Source organism: Jaculus jaculus, chromosome 3, assembly GCF_020740685.1.
Source record: "Jaculus jaculus isolate mJacJac1 chromosome 3, mJacJac1.mat.Y.cur, whole genome shotgun sequence".
NCBI lineage: Eukaryota > Metazoa > Chordata > Mammalia > Rodentia > Dipodidae > Jaculus > Jaculus jaculus.
In genome coordinates this window covers 66,825,324-66,846,502 of record NC_059104.1, presented here as the reverse complement: position 1 = coordinate 66,846,502, position 21,179 = coordinate 66,825,324, and the positions used below count along the sequence as shown (strand labels likewise).

Here is a 21,179-nt window from a genome sequence, read left to right as displayed (position 1 = left end):
GATTCTAGAATGGTGTTAGGTGAATTTCTAAGCAGGAGTGTGTAAGTTGTTTGGGTAGAGGCAGGAGGGTAGTGGGGTTAAGTGGAGGACAAGAGCCAAGTGTGATGTCAGGGTTATCCAGGAAAGTGACGTGAAAGAGTTGAATTTTAAATGGGGTCAGAGTAGACAGGCAAGAAGTGGAAAGTAGATCTTTAAGTCTGTGGGGAGAGAGGACAGTTGAGTTGTCCAAAAGTGAATTTCTGTGCCTCTTGCCAGAAGAGAAGCTGCAGCAAGAGTTCATAGGCGGTTGCCAGCCCTGGACAGAGGTTTCTAGTTGTTTAGAGATGGAAGGGATGGGCCCTTCATATGACTCAGAACTCCCAATGCCACACCCCCTTTTTCTGTGAAATAAAGAAGGTTGCTGAAGGTCTGGATGTGCAAGGGCTGGAGCTTTCAAAAGAGTATCACACAGGCCAGAAAAGGCAGCATCTGTCTCTGACGTAGGGTTTAGGGGCTCATGAGGGTTTCCCTTAGCCTTATCCTAAAGGGGTTTTGCCAGGAGGGCAAAGTTTGGAGTCCACATTCTAAGGAACCAAGCAAGCCAAGAAAGGAGAGAATTTCTTCCTTAGAGGTAGGTGGGGAGAGAGAGCGAAGATGTTTGTGGTCTATGGTAAGTTGTTGTGAGGTAGGGGTGAGGAGAAAGCCCAGGTACCTAACTTGGGTTAAAGAAAGTTGAGCTTTTTGGGGGGGGAAACTCTATATCCCATAGATCTGAAAAAGTTCAGAAGTTTGTTAGTATGTAGTTTAGATAAAAGGAAGAGAGGGTGAGCAGAGCAAAAGATCCTCTCTCTACATATTATAAAAGTGTGCTGGGCAACAGATCCAGGAACAAAAGGTCAGTGGAGAGAGCTTGACCAAATAGGTGGGGGCTGTCTATAAAACTCTGGAGAAGGACAGTCCAGGTGAGTTGAGAGGCAGTATGAGTATCGGCATGGTCCCAGGTGAAAACGAAGAGAGTGTGGGAATTGGGGTGGAGGGAGATGGAGAAGAAGGCATCTTTGAGGTCAAGAACTGAAAAATGAGTAGTGGGGGAGGGGAGGGGAGAGAGGAGAGTATAGGGGTTGAGGACTATTGGATGAATGGGCATAAATGCAGCATTGACTAGGTGTAAGTCTTGGACTAGGCAGTAGGTACCATCAGGTTTAATAACAGGCAGGATCAGAGTATTGCAAGGGGAGTGGGTGGGAGAAGGAGTCCAGCTTGGAGCAGGTGAGAAATAATAGGTTTGAGACCTTGGCGATGTTTAAGTGAGGTTGGGTATTGAGGGCAGCAGGGAAAGGACGTGGGGTCTTTGAGTCTGATAAGGAGAGCCATGTGGTGAGAGGCTAGTGTTGGCAAGGAATTGTCTCACAACCTGGGATTAACTTCAGAGGCCTAATGAAAATCCGGCTGAGTTTACGGGATGCCTAACTGAGGCACTCACCCAATATACTCACCTTGACCTAACCCCACTTCAGAGGTAGGGATCCTTTTTAAGGGAGGGGGCTGGCATGAGGAGGAAGACAGGTAGTAAGTTAGAATTTTTGCATAAGATCTCGACCCAAGAGAAGAATAGTACAAAGAATCATCAGCCACCCTTCCTGAGGAGTTAGCAGGAGTATTACCAGTCAGGGTCCTATCTGGGGACAGTAAGTGTCTCCACTGGGAGAGTGTTATCAGTTAAGTGAGCCTTATCAGCATGAGCCTGAGTGGCCACCCAGACACATTCATCAGGAATGACAGTGGAAGAAAGAACTACAAAGAGATAATGCCAGGTTTGGTCCTGGGCCTGGGTGAGATAGCAGAATTATTTGGTATAGTGAGTTGGATCAGTGGAGAAAGTCCCAAGATGTTTTTCAATCTGGGATAAATCAGACTTGGAAAAAGGAATGTGAACATGAAAGATTCCATCAGCGCCTGCAACCTCACATAAAGGGTACATTCCATTCTTGCAAGAACGAGTATGCTGGGCATGAGGGGATAGAGGAGAGGAGATGGGAGATGGTGGTGAGGGGGGCAAGGAGATGGAGCAGGAGACAGATGAAGTGAGGGAGGAGGGCTATGGGCATCAGGGTCAGGAGAGGCTGAGGGAGCTGGAGGAGTCAGAGGGGCTGTTGGTGCCAGATCATCTATGACATCCAGGTTGAAAACAGGGTGAGGACGAACATGGGGTAGGGGTTGAATTAGAGTCCATTCCTGAGGCCTTGGCTTGAAGGATCTGGTAAGAAAAACAGGTAGAGCAGAGAGAAGGCTGTGCCATTGGCAGAAGTTTTCTAAATCAGTGAGAATATGGAAATCAAAAGTGCCATGTCCAGGCCTTTTGGACCCATTGTCTAGCTTATATTGTAGCCAGGCAGAGTTGCAGAGAAAGATGACGAGGTTTGATGTCGTCCAAGAGTCGTAGAGGTTTTAAGTTAAGGAGACCGGCTAGGGGGAGTAGTAGAAATTGCTTTGGAGGTTTTATTTCCCCATGAATGTGTGAGAGTATAATGAAAAAGACCTAGTGAGAGGAGACAGAGAAAGAGGAAGACAAAGGCAGTAGGAAGAAACCAGAGCATAAGCTGGCTTTACACAGAACACCAATATGACCCCTTGGCCCATTAGGGTGAATGGGGCCTGCACCTCCCATGTGGGCAGAGGCTGTACAGGTCACAGCTGTCAGCTTTTTAGTCTGTTAGTGGGCAAGGTGGGTGACTGTGCTCCCAATGGTGAAAGCGCCTGGAAGTGGAAGATGAGAGGGAGGGAGAGGAGGGAGGGAGAGGAAGTGTCCCGAGATGGTAACTGAACTAGAAAGCGCCCCTTAGGGTATTATAGACCAGAGAGTGACACACGAGGTGTCGACAGTGCAGAGTTTGTCTTTCTTGAGACCTGGGGTTAGGGTCTAGGTGTATAGCCTGGTGTGGTGGCAGGATTTCCATGAGGAGGGATGAAACCCAAGAGTAGGCCAACCCAAGAGGGATGCTTACCAAGGAGGAGGGAGGAGATGGAGAAGGGAAGAAGAGTGAGGCTGAATCGTGGTGCATGTGAAAGCCAGTACCAGGCAGATGGTACGAAGCCTTCAGAGGGTCAAATGGTAGCTTGGTGGTCTGGTCAGGGGAAAGGAGGTCTGGCCACCCAAGAGGGCAATGAGAAGCCTCCTATCCAAGTCACGAGCACCAGATGTAAGGCTCAGGAGTGACCAAGACCACAGAGACCACTCTGAGGCAAAGATGGAAACTTTTATTCGGGAGAAACACGAGCTGCCAGGACTGACTCTCAAGAGCAGAGCACAGTCAACTTGGGATCGCAGACAGTGGGCTATGTAGAGCTCTTCAGTGGGGATAAGTTGAGGAAGGAGGAAGTTTAAAAAAAAAAAAAAGGTTTCTTTATTGGTGATCTAAGATAGCCAGGGAGTGACACCAGAACAGTAACCAGGTGACTTACAAGATGGGAGGGCAGGAAGTCATGACCTGGGGGGCATTATTAGGCAAGGAAGGGATACTGACTGGGTGGTTCCTTGAAGAATGTGGATGACCCACTTTGTGGTGTCTGTTGCCATCCTGCTGTCTTTGGTGACTCCATTTTGGGGATCCATCTTGACCTAACACCAATAGTTAGCCATTCTGTGTCTGTAGCTGTACAAGAAAGTTAGCATAAGCAACTAAGCAAAAGTATCACCGCTTAGTCCTGTGAGGGTTTCATTATTCAAATTTTGTGAATCATTTCATTTCCGACATTTATTCCTGTTTTCTACCAGATCCATTTCCTGACCCGTGAAGAATGGCAGGTACTACTACTTGATCCTGCGTTTCACGTTTGGTGGGCTTGTTCATAACTCAGGTTGTCTTGAAAACCCTTTAATCTCTTTCTTCACATAAGAGACTTCTTTAGGAGCTAGAGAGATGGCTTAGCAGTAAGGCGCTTGCTTTCAAAGACTGAGGACCAGGTTTGATTCTCCAGTGCTCACATAAGCCAGATGCACAAGGTGGCACTTGCATCTGGAGTTTGCAGTGTCTAGAGGCCCTGATATGCCCCTTCACTCTCTGCCTCTTTTTTTTTTCTTCTCTTTTTCTCAAATAGATAACTAAAATACTTCTTTTTACCAAATGAAACTTCTTTAGTGAATTTTAATCAGCTGGTACAACCGTCATTGAGAGATTTTAAACAAAGAGATTCCAAAGTTCAGTCTTGTTGTTGACAACCCTCTTGTTAGATTTGCTTCCACAATAGAAGATAGGTTGCTTTTGTTACGCTGAGTGAATGAATGCATTGAAACATTATTTACTGGTGTCCTCAGGGTATATGTTCCATACCTCTCTGGAAGTAACAGTGAGAATAAATTACTGATTCATGAAAACCTGGGAATTTTCCCTTAGTCCCAGAACCCCAGCGATAGTTTTATTGTTTTTATTTCCTACATCCTTAGAGAATTTCCTGTTTTCTCCCATCAGAGAGTATTTGCTAATTAAGTTAACTTAAAATCAGGGCTGGAGAGATGGCTTAGCAGGTAAAGCACTTGCCTGCAAAGGCTAACAACCTAATTCCCCAGTACCCCTGTAAAGACAGATGCACAAAGTGAGACATGCATCTGGAATTTGCTTGCAGCAGCTGGAGGCCCTGGCACACCTTGCAAATAAATAAAATATTTTTAGAAGAAAACCTATAAACTCTTAGACTTTTATCTCTTTCATTTTATTTTATCTTGTTTTTATTTTGTATTTTTTAAAAATATTTTATTTATTTTCAAGCACAGAGAAGAGAGCGAGAGAGAGAAAGAGAGAGAGAGAGAGAGAGATTGGGTGTACCAGGGCGTCTTGCCACTGCAAACAAGGTGCATGCATCATTTTGTGCATCTGGCTTTATGTGGGTACTGGGGAGTTGACCTCAGATCTTTAGACTTTACAGGCAAGTGCCTTAACCATTGAGCCATCACTCAGTCCCTTACCTTGTTTTTTAATTTGTGGTTAGAGTGTTGGTTATTCCCAAATTATTTGGTATTTAAGATGCTTAGAAAGGCTGAGTTCAGTTCCCCAGCACCAAGTTAAATAGCTGGGCATCGTCATCCATGCCTGTAACCCCAGTCCTGTAGGGAGCAGAAACTGGAGAATCACTGGGGTTAACCAAAACCACAGCTCTGAGTTCAGCTGGAGAGTCCAGCTCAAGTAAAAATATGGATAAGCAATAGAGGAAAGGCTCCCAGTGTTCTCTTCTGACCTCTGCATGTGCCATGCATGCATATCATAAACACCTCAGTGTACAGACTGCACACACACATGTCAAAAAAAAAAAAACTCCTGTCTTAATGTTTCCTGTCAAAGCTACTTATCTTGCACTCAGAGGAGGTCACTAGAGCAGGGACTGCCTCTTCATTTGCATAGGTTTATATCTGCCTCAACTGCTTGGCACATTAGATTTCCTTGTTTTATATTTTTTCTTTTCTGAAATATTAACTGACTTTTAAAATCAATTTTTTGTTTATTATTTATTTATTTATTTATTTGAGAGCAACAGACACAGAGAGAAAAGCAGAGAGAGAAAGAGAATGGGTGCACCAGGGCTTTAAGCCACTGCAAATGAACTCCAGACGCATGCGCCCCCTTGTGCATCTGGCTAACGTGGGTCCTGGGGAGTCAAGGCCGGGGTCTGAGACTTCACAGGCAAGTACTCAACTACTAAGCCATCTCTCCAGCCCAGCTTTTTTGTTTGTTTGTTTTTGTTTTTACCTAGTTTGATACTGGCTTTAATGAATTAATTGCTTTTGTCCTCAAAGGTACATGTAGGAGATGGAATTTTTACCTTGATTTGTGATTGGTCATGTTTGACTTCCTGTAGTAGGCTGAATGTATGTTCCTCACCCTCTATAGACTCAGATGTTTTGTTAAAGCTTGTAGCTTGGATTCCCAGCCACCTGGCTAGAAGAGGTGTTACTGGGGGGCGGATCCTGTGATCCAGTCTTAAGGTGTTTGGAGGTAGATCTGGTTTCCAGCCTAAAGCTATGCAGAGTAGTCTGAATTGTAAGACCCTGCTATTTTGCTGCCAGATTTGTGCTTGCTTTGTGTGTACTGGCTGGTGGTTTATTTGGTTGGATCTGTGAAAGGGGTCAGTCTCTTCAGCTACTATGAAACTTCCCTGAACCTACAAGCCTGAAGTAAATCTCATTCCTTCCCTAAACTCTTGTTTGTTTGGAAGTTCATTCCAGCAATGTGGAGCTGGACTACTTGACTATGACACTTCCTAAACAATGACAGACTTACACATTTTTGTATTTGTTGTCTATATTGTTTTTATATACATGCTTTCTATTTCATGAGTTACTATCTTGTTGATGTCTAGTATGTTTCTATTGAAAATAAAAAATGTCTTGCTGTTTCTAAGCTTTCTCAATCCTAATTCTTTTATTCTTGTCTGTATGACCAGATGTCTTCTCTGCTCATTTAATTACTGTTATTTTCTCTCTGGACAACATTGAGAGTAGACTGTGCAGCATATTAGCATACAATGAAAATGTTAAAATATGACCACCTTGATTTTGATTAAATACTACTTAAAATATTTTTCTTATGTACAAACAAATTAAATGACAAGAAGGATATATTTAGTATTGAGGTTTCCGGTTAATAGCAAAATACCTTAACTCTGCATTTTATTTTCCAGGGTTATGATCATAGCTACTACTTCATTGCAACCTTCATTACTGACCACATCAAACATCATGCAAAATACCTGAATGCTTAAAAAACTTCAGACAAGAGAATGTCATTGGGATTACAAAGATTGTAATAAATAGAATTGCTGAGGAAAAGAATTCATAATGCCAAGAGCTTCTTTCTGTAATTGATTGACCTTCTGAATAAAGATACAGAATCTTCTGATTTTAATAGCTATTTGGAAATTCTTGTTAAATAACTTTAGTTTCTACACCATGAATATAGTTCTTTTCAAATGATAGAATGCTAACTTTGCAATGGAAGATTTAAATGTCTCCTCTATTCAGACTTATAACCTCTGAAGGCATTGTCTGTCTTTGCTGTGCTTATTCTTTTCTCATGGCTACCAAACACTTACTTTAGTGGATATTTAATAACTGACTATTGCCTATAGACCAAGGAAGTAGACACAGAAAAGTTAAGTGGGTGTCATGTCATTACACAGCTATCTTTGAGACAGCTGAGATTAAAAACAGATTTCCACAACTCCAGTGAGTTTTCTTACCTGATGTGCTAAATACATTTGTGAACATTGGTTTGGGCTCGTTAAACCTCTCAAGATTATATTATAAAACTCAATCTAAAAATGGCTAGATAATTATATAAATTATATAATTATGAATATAAAAATTATGTAAGTTATGCTACCATGGTTAAACACTTTCTGTTATTCATGTGCAGAAATTTAGCATACCAAGCAATGTGATTGATTTATTTGTAAATACCAAGTAGTCTGCCCTGAACAACTTTGTACACAAATATTTTTAAACATGATAGTTGGGGCCTGACAGCTTTAATAAGTCTAGATTTCACTTAACAAAAGGTTACATATTCAATAGTCAGTAAGAAAGTATATCAAATATTGGTCATAGGCAGCAGTAAGGAAGCATTAAATGATCTTCATGGACAAGTCAGTAAGGTAGTATATTAAATGGTGGTTATGGACAACACTAAGGAACTATATTACATGGTGGTCATGGAAAACAGTAAGGAAGTATATTAAATGGTGATCATGGACAGCAGTCAGTAAGGAAACATTAAATGGTGGTCATGGGAACAGGAAGTATATTAAATGGTAGTCTTGGAAAAGTCAGTAAGGAAGTTTATATAATGGTGGTCATGGACAACAGTTGGTAAGGAAGTATATTAAATGGTGGCCAAAGGCACATGTGGTTCTCTTTTAAAATTATTTTTATTTATTTGAGGGCATGAGAAAATATGAGTGAATCAGGGCATCCTTCCACTGTACATGATCTCCAGGTGCATGCACCACTTTTGTGGTTACTGAGGAATCAACTCGGGTCATCAAGGTTTATGAGCAAGTGTCTTTAACCACTTAACCATCTGCAGCCTCCATATCACGTTCTTAAAGTTAAAAAAAAAAATTAGTGCTGTTTTGATAAATGTAGATAGTACCTAAAATTGTTACAATATATAGGTAAGGGACAAGATTGAGCCCTAAAATGAACAATCTACAAAATAGTTCTGGTCTAAGAGAGATTGCATAGTTCATGAAAATTTTGCCTGCTATTAATTCTTCTGTGAGTTAAACATTCTGTTAGTGGGGGCTTTACCCAGAGAAGGAGAATTAATATGAGATAAATACATTGACATTTTTTATAGCCAGTAAAAATCATCTTCCAGGGCTAATTTTAAGTGCTTTCAGAAGCCATCTGATAGAATCGGGTTGTTTTGTTGTTTTAAAAAAATGGGACAAATGAGTTTAGCTAGATTTTCTGGGTTGTGTTACATGTGAGAATCTCTTTGTTGAAGAAACAGTACAGTACAGTAAAGAATAACAAGGCTAGTAGCCAGACCTGTAACGTCAGGCACTGGAGATAGTGGGGAGATGGGAGAAGAGGACATTTGAAGGCCTGCCTGGGCAATGTAGCCAGACTCTTGTTCAAAGAAAAGAGAAAGTCAAAAGGAAGTGCTGGCATCTAATACTACAGCCCAGTGGTAGAACGTTTGCCTATAATGCAGGAGGGCCCAGATTCTATTCCCAAGACCACAGGAATTAAAAAACCTCAAAGGAGGTGGGGATGCTTGCAATATACTTAGGTGACAAATTCCCATAGGTTCACAAAAACAACAGATAAATCAAAATGGACAAAATAAGTGAACTACTACTTTACAAATGTACTCTTAGTAGAAAACACCATTACAGCCTGTGAATAGCTATAAGTGAAAACAGCAGAAAATCCCATGGTGACAAAATAATGTGACCTGAACTATCACTGCTGGGATGGGGGCGGGTGTCCACCAGAACAGAAGTGTTATTTCTACTACTTCAAGATGGAACCAGCAGAGATGTGCATATACAATCTATGAAAATGGGCTCTAGCACCATTCATAACAGCTGAATCTAGAATTGGATTGAGGGTCCATCCATGGTAGAATGGGTAAAATTGAAAGTTCCTCAACTACTAGATATAAACAGAATCTAGAGTAACCCCAAGACTACTCCATATCAGTTGTTTGATACTATTTTACATAAGGTTCCACTCCAGGCAAAACTTACGTTTGGTGGCAGAAAGCAGAACAAGAGTAGGGGTGGGGTGCTAGGGAGAGGATTGGAGGGTGTTATGAAAGGGCCTTTGGGATACTGGAGTTCTCTTTCAGGATTCTTGTTGAATACATTCACTTTAAAGCATCAGGCCACTAACAAGACTTCCAAATGTTTTATATGTCAGTGAAGTTTACATTAAAAGTACCCTGTATGGAGGTCATGAACTATGAAAAATAGAAAATTTGATATCTTCAAAGAATATTGATCTTGAGATACAACATTTCCAGAGGTAACATTATTTATAGATTTAATAATGCATCTGAAACTAGTTAGCAGAAATATGTTACTGTTACCAATAATGGTACATTTGCAGGTGAGTTTAGGTAAACATTTCATTTTATAAGGACTGAAGAGATGGCTAAGTGGTTAAAGATGCTTGCCTGCAAACCCTGATGGCCTGGGTTTGATAACCCCAGTACCTACATGAAGCCAGACACACAAAGTGGTACATGCGTTAGGTTTTTTTTTGCAGCAGCAAGAAGCCTAGTGTGCCCATAATCTTTCTGTCTGTCAAAGAAAAAAATGTTAAAATAATCATTTCATGAAATCTTACATCAGAATGGTGAATATTTCATATGTTAGTATGAATGTGAAATGTCCACCATAGCCTCGTGTTTGAGATAAAGCCTCATTCTTGATCCCTACCTGGTAGAACCTTTGGGAAGTGAGCCTGGCTGGAGGATGTGTGTCACTGGGGCAGACCATGAAGTTTATTAGCCTGGTTTGCCAGCTTATGTGACAAGATGTGATGCTCAGCCTCTGCTCTGTCATGCTTTCTCCTCCATGCTGATACTTCTCAAGTCTGTAAGCCTGAAATAAGTCCTTACCTTCTTCCACCAGCTACTTCTGGCCAGGTGTCTTATCCCAGCAATGAGAAGAAAGTAACTCCACCCCCCCCTTTTTTTTTCTGGCTTTTTGAGGTAGGGTCTCACTCTAGCCTAGGCTGACCTGGAACTCACTCTGTAGTCTCAGGGTGGCCTCAGACTTACAGCAATCATCCTACCTCTACCTCCCAAGTGCTGGGATTAAAGGCATTCGCCACCACACCTGGCTAACTCCAACTTTTCTAAACTTACTTTAAAAATGCATATAATAATCTATGACAAATTTTAAAGATTTTGTATAATATATAATACATTCATATTTATAATATAGTATATATGTAGTTATAATTAGTACATAACATTTATTATATAATTATAGTAATTTGTGATAGTCTTACAAAATATATAACAAACATATTAAGTACTCAAGCAGCTGTTTGGACATTAGTGTCCATATTTAGGGACACTGGGGATATACAGTTTGTAATGCAGTGCATTATGCTAAGGAACATCTAACGCCAGACCACCTTATTAGAATGAAAAGTGCCAGGTGTAACCTGCACTGTGGAGAATCAGGCATCTGAGTGGAGAAGGAGATCGGAATATTCCAGAGGTAAAGGCTAAAGTGGTGGAGGCAGGGAAGGTGGAGCAGTGGTGACAGCAGCAGGTTCCAGGGCAGACGGTGTTTAAAACTAAGACCAACGTCTCAAAATCAGTAACTTTCCTATAAATCTAACAAGAAAATGATTCAATTCACTATAACAACAAAAATGGAAGTGTAACACAAGCAAAAATTGTATAAGATCACTACTAATGTAAGTCAAGTAAGTAGAGGACAATATCAATGGAACAAAAGGCTCAAAGTTATAAAGTCCTTGATGTGCGCCTCATTCATCTATGAGTGCAGTGTGGACTTAAGACCTCAGTACTGAAAATGGAAGTGGACAAGCTGATTTTAAAATTTACATGGGGGCCACTAAGAGAGATTGCTTAGTCATTAACATGCTTGCGTGTAAAGCCAGATGCACGAGGTGCATACATCTGGAGTTCATGTGCAATGAACGTGATGCACTCATCCTCTCTTCTGTCTCTCCCTCCTTGCAAATAAATATTTTTAAAAATACATGGGAGCATATGTCAAAAAATTATGAGAATTAGTAAATTGCTCTACCATGTGTCAAGGCATGTTATGATATGTGATTGTTAAAACTCCTTGGGGGCTGGAGAGATGGCTTAGTGGTTAAGCACTTGCCTATGAAGCCTAAGGACCCCAGTTCAAGGCTCGATTCTCCAGGACCCATGTTAGCCAGATGCACAAGAGGGCACACACATCTGGAGTTTGTTTGCAGTGGCTGGAGGCCCTGGCGCGTCCATTCTCTCTCTCTCTCTATCTGCCTCTTTCTCTCTCTGTTGCTCTCAAAATAAACAAAATAAACGAAAAATTTTTTTTAAAAATGCTTGTGTATTTTTTACTCCAGATATTGAACTCAGAAGAGTTCATAGATCAGAAAGCTAGTCCAGTGCCAATGGGAATCATTATGGAGGCTCAAGAAAACAAAATACACCTGTCACCAGGTCCAACGATATCACACCTGGGCATTTACCCAGAAGGCTCCAAGTTTGACATATCGTAGGTGTTCTTGCACATCAATGTTTATTGTATTAGTATTTACAGTAGCCAAGTTACAAAACCTACGTGCCCTGCAACAGAAAAATGAATAAAAGCTGGGTGTGGTGGCACACGCCTTTCATCCCAGCACTGGGGAGGCAGAGGTAGGAGGTAGGAGGATTGCCATGAGTTCCAGGCTACCCTGAGACTCCATAGTGAATTCCAGGTCAGCCTACCTCGAAAAAACCAAAAAAAAAAAAAAAAAGAAAGAAAAATGAATAAAAAAATGTTGTTTTGTACATAATGGGATTTTCAGTCATAAAATAGAATGAAGTTATGCTGTTTGTAGAAAAATGTATGAAACTGCAGATAATCATTTTAAGTAAATTAAGTCAGTCTCAGACAAAATATCACATATTTTAGAGGCTGGAGAGATGATTTAGCAGTTAAGGCATTTGCCTGCAAAGCCAAAGGATCCTGGTTTGATGCATCAGGACCCAAGATGCCCAAGGGGGCACATGCATCTGGAGCTTGTTTGCAGTGGTTAGAGGCCCTGATGCACCCATTCTCTCTTTGTGTGTTGCTTTCTCTCCCTCTCACTCTGCCTGTTACTCTCAAATAAAAAATAAAAAATATTTAAAATATCACATATTTTCTCTTTTGTTGGTGCTAGAATATAATTTATATAGATACATAAGATTACATAAGTATAGAAGGTAGAAAATAGATGTAAAACTGTCTAGAGGAACAAAGAGAGGAGGGAATGAACTCCAGATGTGCCCACCACTTTGTTTTTATTAATGTATTATTTACTCATTAGAAAGGAGAAAAATGAATAGCCACACCAGGGCTTCTTGCCTCTGAAAGTACACTCCAGATGCATGTGCCACCTTGCACATCTGGCTTTATGTGGATACTGAGGAATCCAACCTAGGTCCTTAAGCCTTACAGACAAGAGCCTTAACTGCTGAATCATCTCTGCAGCTCCCCCCCCTCCTTTGTTTTATGTGAGTACTGGGCAATCAAACCTGGGCCAGCATAGTTTGCAAGCAAGTGCCTTCATCAGCTGAGCCATCTCCTTTGCCCCTGAGACTATTTTCCAAACCATCAGATAAATGCTCAGATTTGCTATAGGTACAAATATATTTCACAGGCAAAGATCTTCATGGAAATAAAGGCAGTAACTTTTGGAGAAGGGGAGGTGTATATCAGACCTGAAGACCAGACTCACAAAAGCTGCATTTCTATCCAGTGTCATTTTATTTATTGTTAAGCCTATCTTTTGAATTGTAAAATAATAATTTCAACATTAAATAACAGTAAGTATTGAAAACCTCAAAGGAAAGCCTTGCATCCATCTTCTCCAAGGCCAAACACAGAGAACTTAATGCTTCTATGTTTATATTCCCATTGAATACCGCAGTTTTTGATGGGAGTATTGAGGCTTGCTTTTCCATAGGGAGACAGGCTCTCAAAAGAAAAAAACCTACTATGTGTCAGGTTTCCAAACTTACTTTGGACAAGTCACTTCATCATTTGAGGTTAGTTCCTTATCTCGAACCAGAGCAAAACATGAACTCCTTTGAGATCACTGTAACTTTTGCAGCTGTTAGTGACTAGCCACACCAGTGCCAGTAAGCATCAACATAGGTCTGCCTTTCTCTGAGAATGGGTGCATTAGACCATGCACTGGAGTGCATTATTGCTGTGTTCACTTATATACCAGCTCATGCTATTAAAATTCATTAGTACACAGTTCTTTTTTTTAATTTTTATTAGCATTTTCCATGATTATAAAAAAAATATCCCATGATAACTCCCTCCCCAATGCCCCCCACACTTTCCCCTTTGAAATTCCATTCTCCATCATATTACCTCCCCATCTCAATCACTGTACTTACATATATACAATATCAACCTATTAAGTATCCTCCTCCCTTCCATTCTCTTCCCTTTATATCTCATTTTTAACTTATTGGCCTCTACTACTAAGAATTTTTCATCTCACGCAGAAGCCCAATCATGTGTAGCTTGGATCCACATATGAGAGAAAACATGTGGTGCTTGGCTATCTGGGCCTGGGTTACCTCACTTAGTACAATCCTTTCCAGGTCCATCCATTTTTCTGCAAATTTCATAACTTCATTTTTCTTTACCGCTGAGTAGAACTCCATTGTATAAATGTGCCACATCTTCATTATCCACTCATCAGTTGAGGGACATCTAGGCTGGTTCCATTTCCCAGCTATTATAAATTGAGCAGCAATAAACATGGTTGAGCACGTACTTCTAAGAAAATGAGATGATTCCTTTGGATATATGCCTAGGAGTGCTATAGCTGGGTCATATGGTAGATATATCTTTAGCTGTTTTAGGAACCTCCACACTGATTTCCACAATGGCTGGACCAGATTGCATTCGCACCAGCAGTGTAGATTTCCTCTTTTTCCACATCCCTGCCAACATTTATGATCCCTTGTTTTCATGATGGTGGCCAATCTGACAGGAGTGAGATGGAATCTCAATGTAGTTTTAATCTGCATTTCCCTGATGACTAGTGACGTAGAACTTTTTTTTTTTTTTTTTTTTGATGCTTATATGGCTTTCGTATTTCTTCCTTTGAGAATGCTCTATTTAGCTCCATAGCCTAATTTTTTGATTGGCTTGTTTGATTCCTTATTATTTAACTATTTGAGTTCTTTGTATATCCTAGATATTAATCCTCTATCAGATATATAGCTGGCAAAGATTTTTTCCCATTCTGTAGGTTGTTTCTTTGCTTTGTTCACTGTGTCATTTGCAGTGCAAAATCTTTGTAATTTCATGAGGTCCCAGTGATTAATCTGTGGTTTTATTGCCTGAGCAATTGGGGTTGTATTCAGAAAGTCTTTGCCACGACAAATATGTTGAAGGGTTTCCCCTACTTTTTCCTCTAGCAGTTTCAGAGTTTCAGGTCTCATGTTAAGGTCTTTAATCCATTTGCACTTAATTCTTGTGCATGGCAAGAGAGAAGAATCTATTTTCATCCTTCTGCAGATATATATCCAGTTTTCCCAACACCATTTGCTGAAGAGGCTGTCTTTTCACAAATGAATATTATTGGCATTTTTATCAAATATCAGGTGGCTATAGCTACTTGGGCTTACATCTGGGTCCCCTATTCTGTTCCACTGATCTACATGTCTGTTTTTGTGCCAGTACCACACTGTTTTTGTTACTAGGCTCTGTAGTATAGGTTAAAATCAGGTATGGTGATACCACCAGCCTTACTTTTGTTACTCAGTATTATTTTAGATATTCCAGTTTTTTGTGATTCCAAATAAATTTTTTGATTGTTTTTTTTTATGTTTCCATGAAGAATGCCTCTGGAGTTTTTATAGGGATTGTATTAAATTGCTTTTGGGAAGATTGCCATTTTCACAATATTGATTCTTCCAATCCAGGAACAAGGGATGTTTCTCCACTTTCTAGTGTCTTCTGCAATTTCCCGCTTGAGTGTTTTAAAGTTCTCATTGTAGAGATTCTTTACTTCCTTTGTTAGGTTTATTCCAAGGTACTTTATTATTATTATTATTTTTTGCAATTGTGAATGGGAATGATTTTCTGATTTCATCCTCTGTGTGTTTGTTGTTAGCATATATGAAGGCTACTGATTTCTGTGTATTTATTTTGTATCCTGATACATGGCTGTACATTTTTATCAGCTCTAACAGTTTGCTAGTAGAGTGTTTAAGGTCCTTTATGTATAGAATCATGTCATCTGCAAATAATGATAACTTGATCTCTTCCTTTCCAATTTGTATCCCTTTTATCTCTTGCCTTATTGCTATGGGTAAGACTTCCAGAACTATATTAAATAAAACTGGGGACAGTGGACACCCTTGTCTTGTTCCTGATTTTAGTGGAAAAGCTTCCAGTTTTTCCCCATTTAGCAATATGTTGGCTGTAGGCTTGTCATAAATAGCTTTTATTATATTGAGATATGTTGCTTCTATCCCAGTCTCTGTAGGACTTTTTCTCATGAAGGGATGTTGGATTTTGTCAATTGCTTTCTCTGCGTCCAATGAGATGATCATGTGATTTTTGTCCTCCAACCTATTTATATAATGTATTACATTTATAGATTTGCGTATATTGAACCATCCCTGCATCTCTGGGATAAAGCCTACTTGGTCAGGGTGAATGATCCTTTTGATATATGCTTGTATTCTGTTTGCCAATATTTTGTTGAGAATTTTTGCATCTATGTTCATGAGGGAGATTGGTCTGTAATTTTCTTTTTTTGTTCTATCTTTGCCTGGTTTTGGTATCAGGGTGACGCTGGCCTCATAGAAGGAGTTTGGTAGAATTCCTTCTTTTTCTATTTCCTGGAAAAGCTTAAGAAGCAATGGTGTTAGCTCTTCCTTAAAGGTCTGGTAAAATTCAGCAGTGGGCCTGGGATTTTTTTAGTTGGGAGATTATTGATAACTGTTCGGATCTCCATGTTTGTTATAGGTCTATTTAACTGGTTAATCTCAATTTGATTTAATTTATGTAGGTCATATAAATCAAGGAAATCATCCATTTCTTTCAGATTTTCATACTTTGTGGAGTATATGCTTTTATAGTATGTCCCTATAATTTTTTTGAATTTGTCTGGAATCTGTTGTGATGTTACCTTGTTCATCTCTGATTTTATTAATTTGTGTCTCTTCTCTCTTTCTTTTGGTAAGATTGAATAAGGGTTTATCAATCTTGTTTATCCTTTCAAAGAACCAACTCTTTGTTTCATTAATTCTTTGGATTGTTCTTTTTGTTTCTATTTCATTAATTTCTGCCCTAATCTTTATTATTTCTTCCCGTCTACTGATTTTTGGTTTGGCTTCTTCTTCTTTTTCCAAGGCTTTAAGGTGAAGCATTAGGTCGTTTACTTGCAATCTTTCTAATTTCTTAATATAGGCACTTAAGGGTATAAATTTACTCTTACAACTGCCTGCATTGTTACCCAGATATTTTGGTATGTTGTGTTCTCATTATCATTTGACTCTGTAAATTTTTTGATTTCCTTCTTGATTTCTTCATTGACCCATTCATCATTTAGTAGTGTATTGTTTAGTTTCCATGATTTTGTGTATACTCTATAGCCTTTCTTGCTACTGATTTGTAGTTTATTTCCATTGTGGTCAGATAGAATACAAGGAATTATTTCAATTTTCCTGAAATTGTTAAGATTTGCTTTGTGTCCTAATATATGGTCTATTTTAGAGAATGTTCCATGTGCTGCTGAAAAGAATATATATTGTGCAGCCTTTGGATGAAATGTCCTGTATATATCTGTTAGGTCCATTCCTTCTATGACCTCATTTAGTCCAGATGTCTCTCTGTTTATTTTTTCCCCGGGATGACCTGTCAATTGATGAGAGTGTGGTGTTAAAGTCACCCACCACCACTGTTTGGTGTTATCTGTGACCTTAGTTCTAATAGTGTTTGTTTAATGAATTTGGGAGGCCCCATGTTAGGTGCATATATGTTTAGGATTGTAATGTCCTCCTCTTGGAATGTGCCCTTAATCAATATAAAGTGACCTTCCTTATCTTTCTTGACTAACGTTGGAATGAAGTCTACCTTGTCAGATATTAGGATAGCAACACCTAATCAGGCCCATTTGCTTGGAACATCGTCTTCAACCTTTCACCCTACAATAATGTCTATCCTTTATAGAAAGGAGAGTTTCTTGGAGACAACAAATTGTAGGATCCTGCTCTTTAACCCAATCTGCAAACCTACATCTTTTCGTTGGGGCATGAGGCCGTTGATATTAAGAGATATTATTGAAAGGTGTGTATTAATGTTTGCCATTTTGTGTGTGTGTGTGTGGTTCTGGTTCTACCTGTGCTCTCTTGTGTTAACTAGTAGTTGAGTATTGCTTGTTTTTTCCAGGTTCCTTATATGTGTGCTTTTCCTTTTCTCCAGCATGGAGGATTCTATCAAATATTTTCTGTAGAGCTGGTTTTGTCTTCAAATACTCCTTTAACCTGCTTTTGTCAATGGAATGTCCTTATTTCTCCATCTATTTGAATGGATAGCTTTGCAGGATAAAGTAACCTTGGTTGACAGTTGTTATCAATCAGAACGTGGAATATATCACTCCAAGCCCTTCTTGCTTTTAAAGTTTGTGTTGAATAATCTGCTGTAATCCTGATGGGCTTACTTTTGTAGGTAACTTGATTTTTCTCTCTAACTGCTTTCAATATTATTTCTTTGGTTTGTGTGTTTGGAAGTTTGATTATAATATGGCAAGGAGAGGTTCTTTCCAGGTTTTGTCTGGCTGGGGTTCTAAAGGCTTCCTGTATCTGCATTTGCACCTCTTTCCCAATTTGAGGGAAATTTTCTTCTATGATTTTGTTGAGGACACCTACTATGCTTTTCGAGTGGAATTCTTCTACTTCTACTATGCCTTGAATTCTTATATTTGATCTTTTCATAGTGTGCCGAATATCTTGAAATTCCCACTCATACTTTTCTGTAAGTTTTTCTTTCTCTTTGTTGGCCTGTATTAGATCTGCCACCTGGTCTTCTAGTTTAGATATTCTGTCCTCTCCTTCATCCATTCTACTGGTGAGATTTTCTACAGAGTTTTTTTATTTCATCAACTGTGTTCTTCATTGCTAGTAATTCTAACGGGTTTTTCTTTATTATTTCTATTTCCTTATTTATGTCTTGTATTGCCTTCTTTATTTCATGAAATTGGTGTCCTGAGTCTTCTTTGATTTCCTCTTTGATTCCTTTGATTTCCTCTTTGATTCCTTTGATTTGTTCTTTGACCTCTTTGAACATATTTACAATCATTCTTTTGAAATCTTTCTCAGGCATTTCCTCTAACTCGTTCTCACTGGAGGTCATTTCTGATGCATTAGTACTTTTAAGTGGATTTATATCGTCTTGCTTTTTAGTGTTTCTGTGTTCTAATGTATATATTTTTGCATCTTGGATTAAGTTAATTCTTGGATTTTCTAGCCAGCTGGGTATTCTTAGCTGTGTCAATTGATTTGATGTTATATATTTTCAGGGTAGGAGCTTAAGGTGTTAGGTGTGGCTCTTAAGACTCTCAGAGCATCTACAAAGGTGCTCCTAGGGGTTGAGTTTCCCTGCTATGGGAGTATTCAAGTAGGCTGAGTGGAAAAAAATACAGGTAGATTCTAAAAGTTAACTAAACACTGTACCCATTCAATCAAAAACAGCCCCAAGTATGTATGCCAGAGTAGTTATAACAACCAGATCCTCTATCAACAAAGAGGTTAAGATTTCTGGTCTGTTGAGGGATCCAAGTCAGCTTGTGACCAAGTGAGACACTTCCCTGGTGCAATTCCAGTTAACTTGTATGATTTTGGTCTCAGTCAAGTTGCTGCCTGGGTCATTGGGCTGCTGTTCTGATTTCTGGTGCTGGGCACTGGCTTTTCCTACAGGGCAAATTGAGTCTAGCAACTGTGGCCCTGCACATTAACACACCCGCTGCTGGAACTGCTGCTGCTAAAGCTGCTGCTGCTGAGCCCACCACCGCTGCTGCCAGTGAAGCTGCTGTTGCTGGTTCTGCCGCTGCTCCCGCTCCTGCATCTGCTGCTGCTGGGTCCGCTGTTACTGGTGCTGGAGGCACTAATGTTGCTGCCAGACTCTGCTCCTGCTTGGGCCCCACTGTCGGCTCAAGTTGGTGTGGGCGGGTTCCAGGACCACTGTTCTGTTCACTGGAACTGGCACAGGTAGTGGGGGTGGGGAGGGAGCTGCAGTTTCTCTAGTTCTCTCGCTCTTCCATGTGTCCTTCTACCTGGTGTTCTGCTCCTCTGTTGCTCACTGCCGCTCTCCCTTCACGTTTCCTGAGTTGCGGAGAGCGCTGGTGTGAGTGGAAGCTCCCGCACCTGGCTTTTCCTGTGGCTGGAGCCGAGCCTGGCGGCTTTCTGGTGCGCCACTACCACTGCCTCGGTTGGCGGAGCTGCCTGGGTCACTTTTGCTGGCCTGTGCGGGCTCTGGACGCTCTGGATCTCTCCTACTTCTCCGCTGCCACTTCAATTTCCTATACACCTCACTTTTAGTAAAAGTATGTATTTTGCTGAGTTTTTTTCCCCCCTAAGCGGCTTTGGTGTGGTACCTACGCCGCCATCTTAACTGGAAGCCCTGTGCACAGTTTTTATATAAAACATATTCAAGGACTGGGAAGATAGTTTAGCAGTTAAAAGCACTTGCTTGCAAAGCCTGCTGGCCCAGGTGTAATTCCCATACCACCTATGTAAACCACACAGCAAGTGGTGCAAACAGTCTGCAAGAAGCCCTAGTCTCACTCTCCCTTCCCCACAATAATAAAATAAAAATTTTGAAGAAGCAGCCAAAAAATATGTTATACTGGCATACTGTTAGAAGCAATTATTAGTAAAAATCCACATATTTTGGGTGCATTTAGTGATCGAAACACCCTAAATTCCTCTACTATTTCTTAAGTGAGAGAAAAACTATGATGACACCCAATATATCTGCTCTGCTAGTTTGTATTCTGCCTGGGCCAAAGCTGACCTGTAAAAATACAACATTTTCCTCTGGGAGAACGTAGTATGTAAGTTTATTTAGTAGCCTGGAACTCAGGAACAAATGTCCTTTTAGTCATTGACATATCAAAGGAATCTATTCCCTTGCATATGGCCTAAGTCTGATTTCATTTGTGTGTCTACAAGATAAGCCTTTTGTCTCTGGTAACAATTAGCAGTTCTCTGGTGATTAATATTTAAAGGTAGAATCTTATCACACTTTTATTTAATAAAGGATACTCAGTCAAATAAATGAACAGTTTTATCACTGAGTTCATTAGACAAATTCAAATACCATCCAAAATGATGTACTTAGGTGACAAGTGGATGAGGCAAGAGATTTTACTCCCCAATTATCTAATATATTATTTCAGCCATTCCCTTTGTGTGTAAGCCCTGCATGTAAAGCTGTACTACTGAACACAATGTTTGGTTGGTAGATTGAAGGCAGATTGACTATTTGGTCATGAGTGGTTAAGGTGTTGTTCTTCTTAGAACAAAGCTTACTCATTTGAGTCTCCCCTTCAACACTTAAATAAAATGCTGCCACCCAATGTCTGGACTAGGTAAAGCACATTAGACCATGTTCTTAAAACTTAAACTTTCCAGAATGACTAGCAGTAGTCCATTTTCTTATCTATACAGTCAGTGCCTAATATTTTTACTTATGATTTTTTTCCACTTAAAAGATTGTGTGGAAGCAATCTCTACTAATTAGAAATGATTCTTCAAATTCTGAATTTGAATCTTCTCCTGGCTAGTGATAACTTCGTAGATACTGTCATGATGCTAGGCAGCAGTAATTACTGCAGCTTCCAGTCAAGCTACAGTGTTTGCTGGGTGAACTCACTTTCTATCGCTGCAATACAGTGAACTTAAACCAGGAGTGCTGGGGAGATGACTCAGCGTTTAAAGCACTTG

The 21,179-nt window shown here is 40.0% G+C and overlaps 1 protein-coding gene across 2 annotated transcripts in view; it reads left to right on the top strand.

Moving 5' to 3' along the window:
- Window positions 1-6,875, top strand: part of Esd (esterase D) — a 43,883-nt gene extending 37,008 nt beyond the window's left edge. For both annotated transcript variants that reach the window (XM_045145483.1, XM_045145484.1), the window contains exon 9: window positions 6,652-6,875. In XM_045145483.1, the coding sequence (XP_045001418.1) occupies window positions 6,652-6,732 (81 nt within the window). In that variant the 3' untranslated portion in view covers window positions 6,733-6,875. The remainder of the gene's footprint in view (window positions 1-6,651) is intronic.
- The last annotated feature ends 14,304 nt before the right edge of the window (window positions 6,876-21,179 follow it).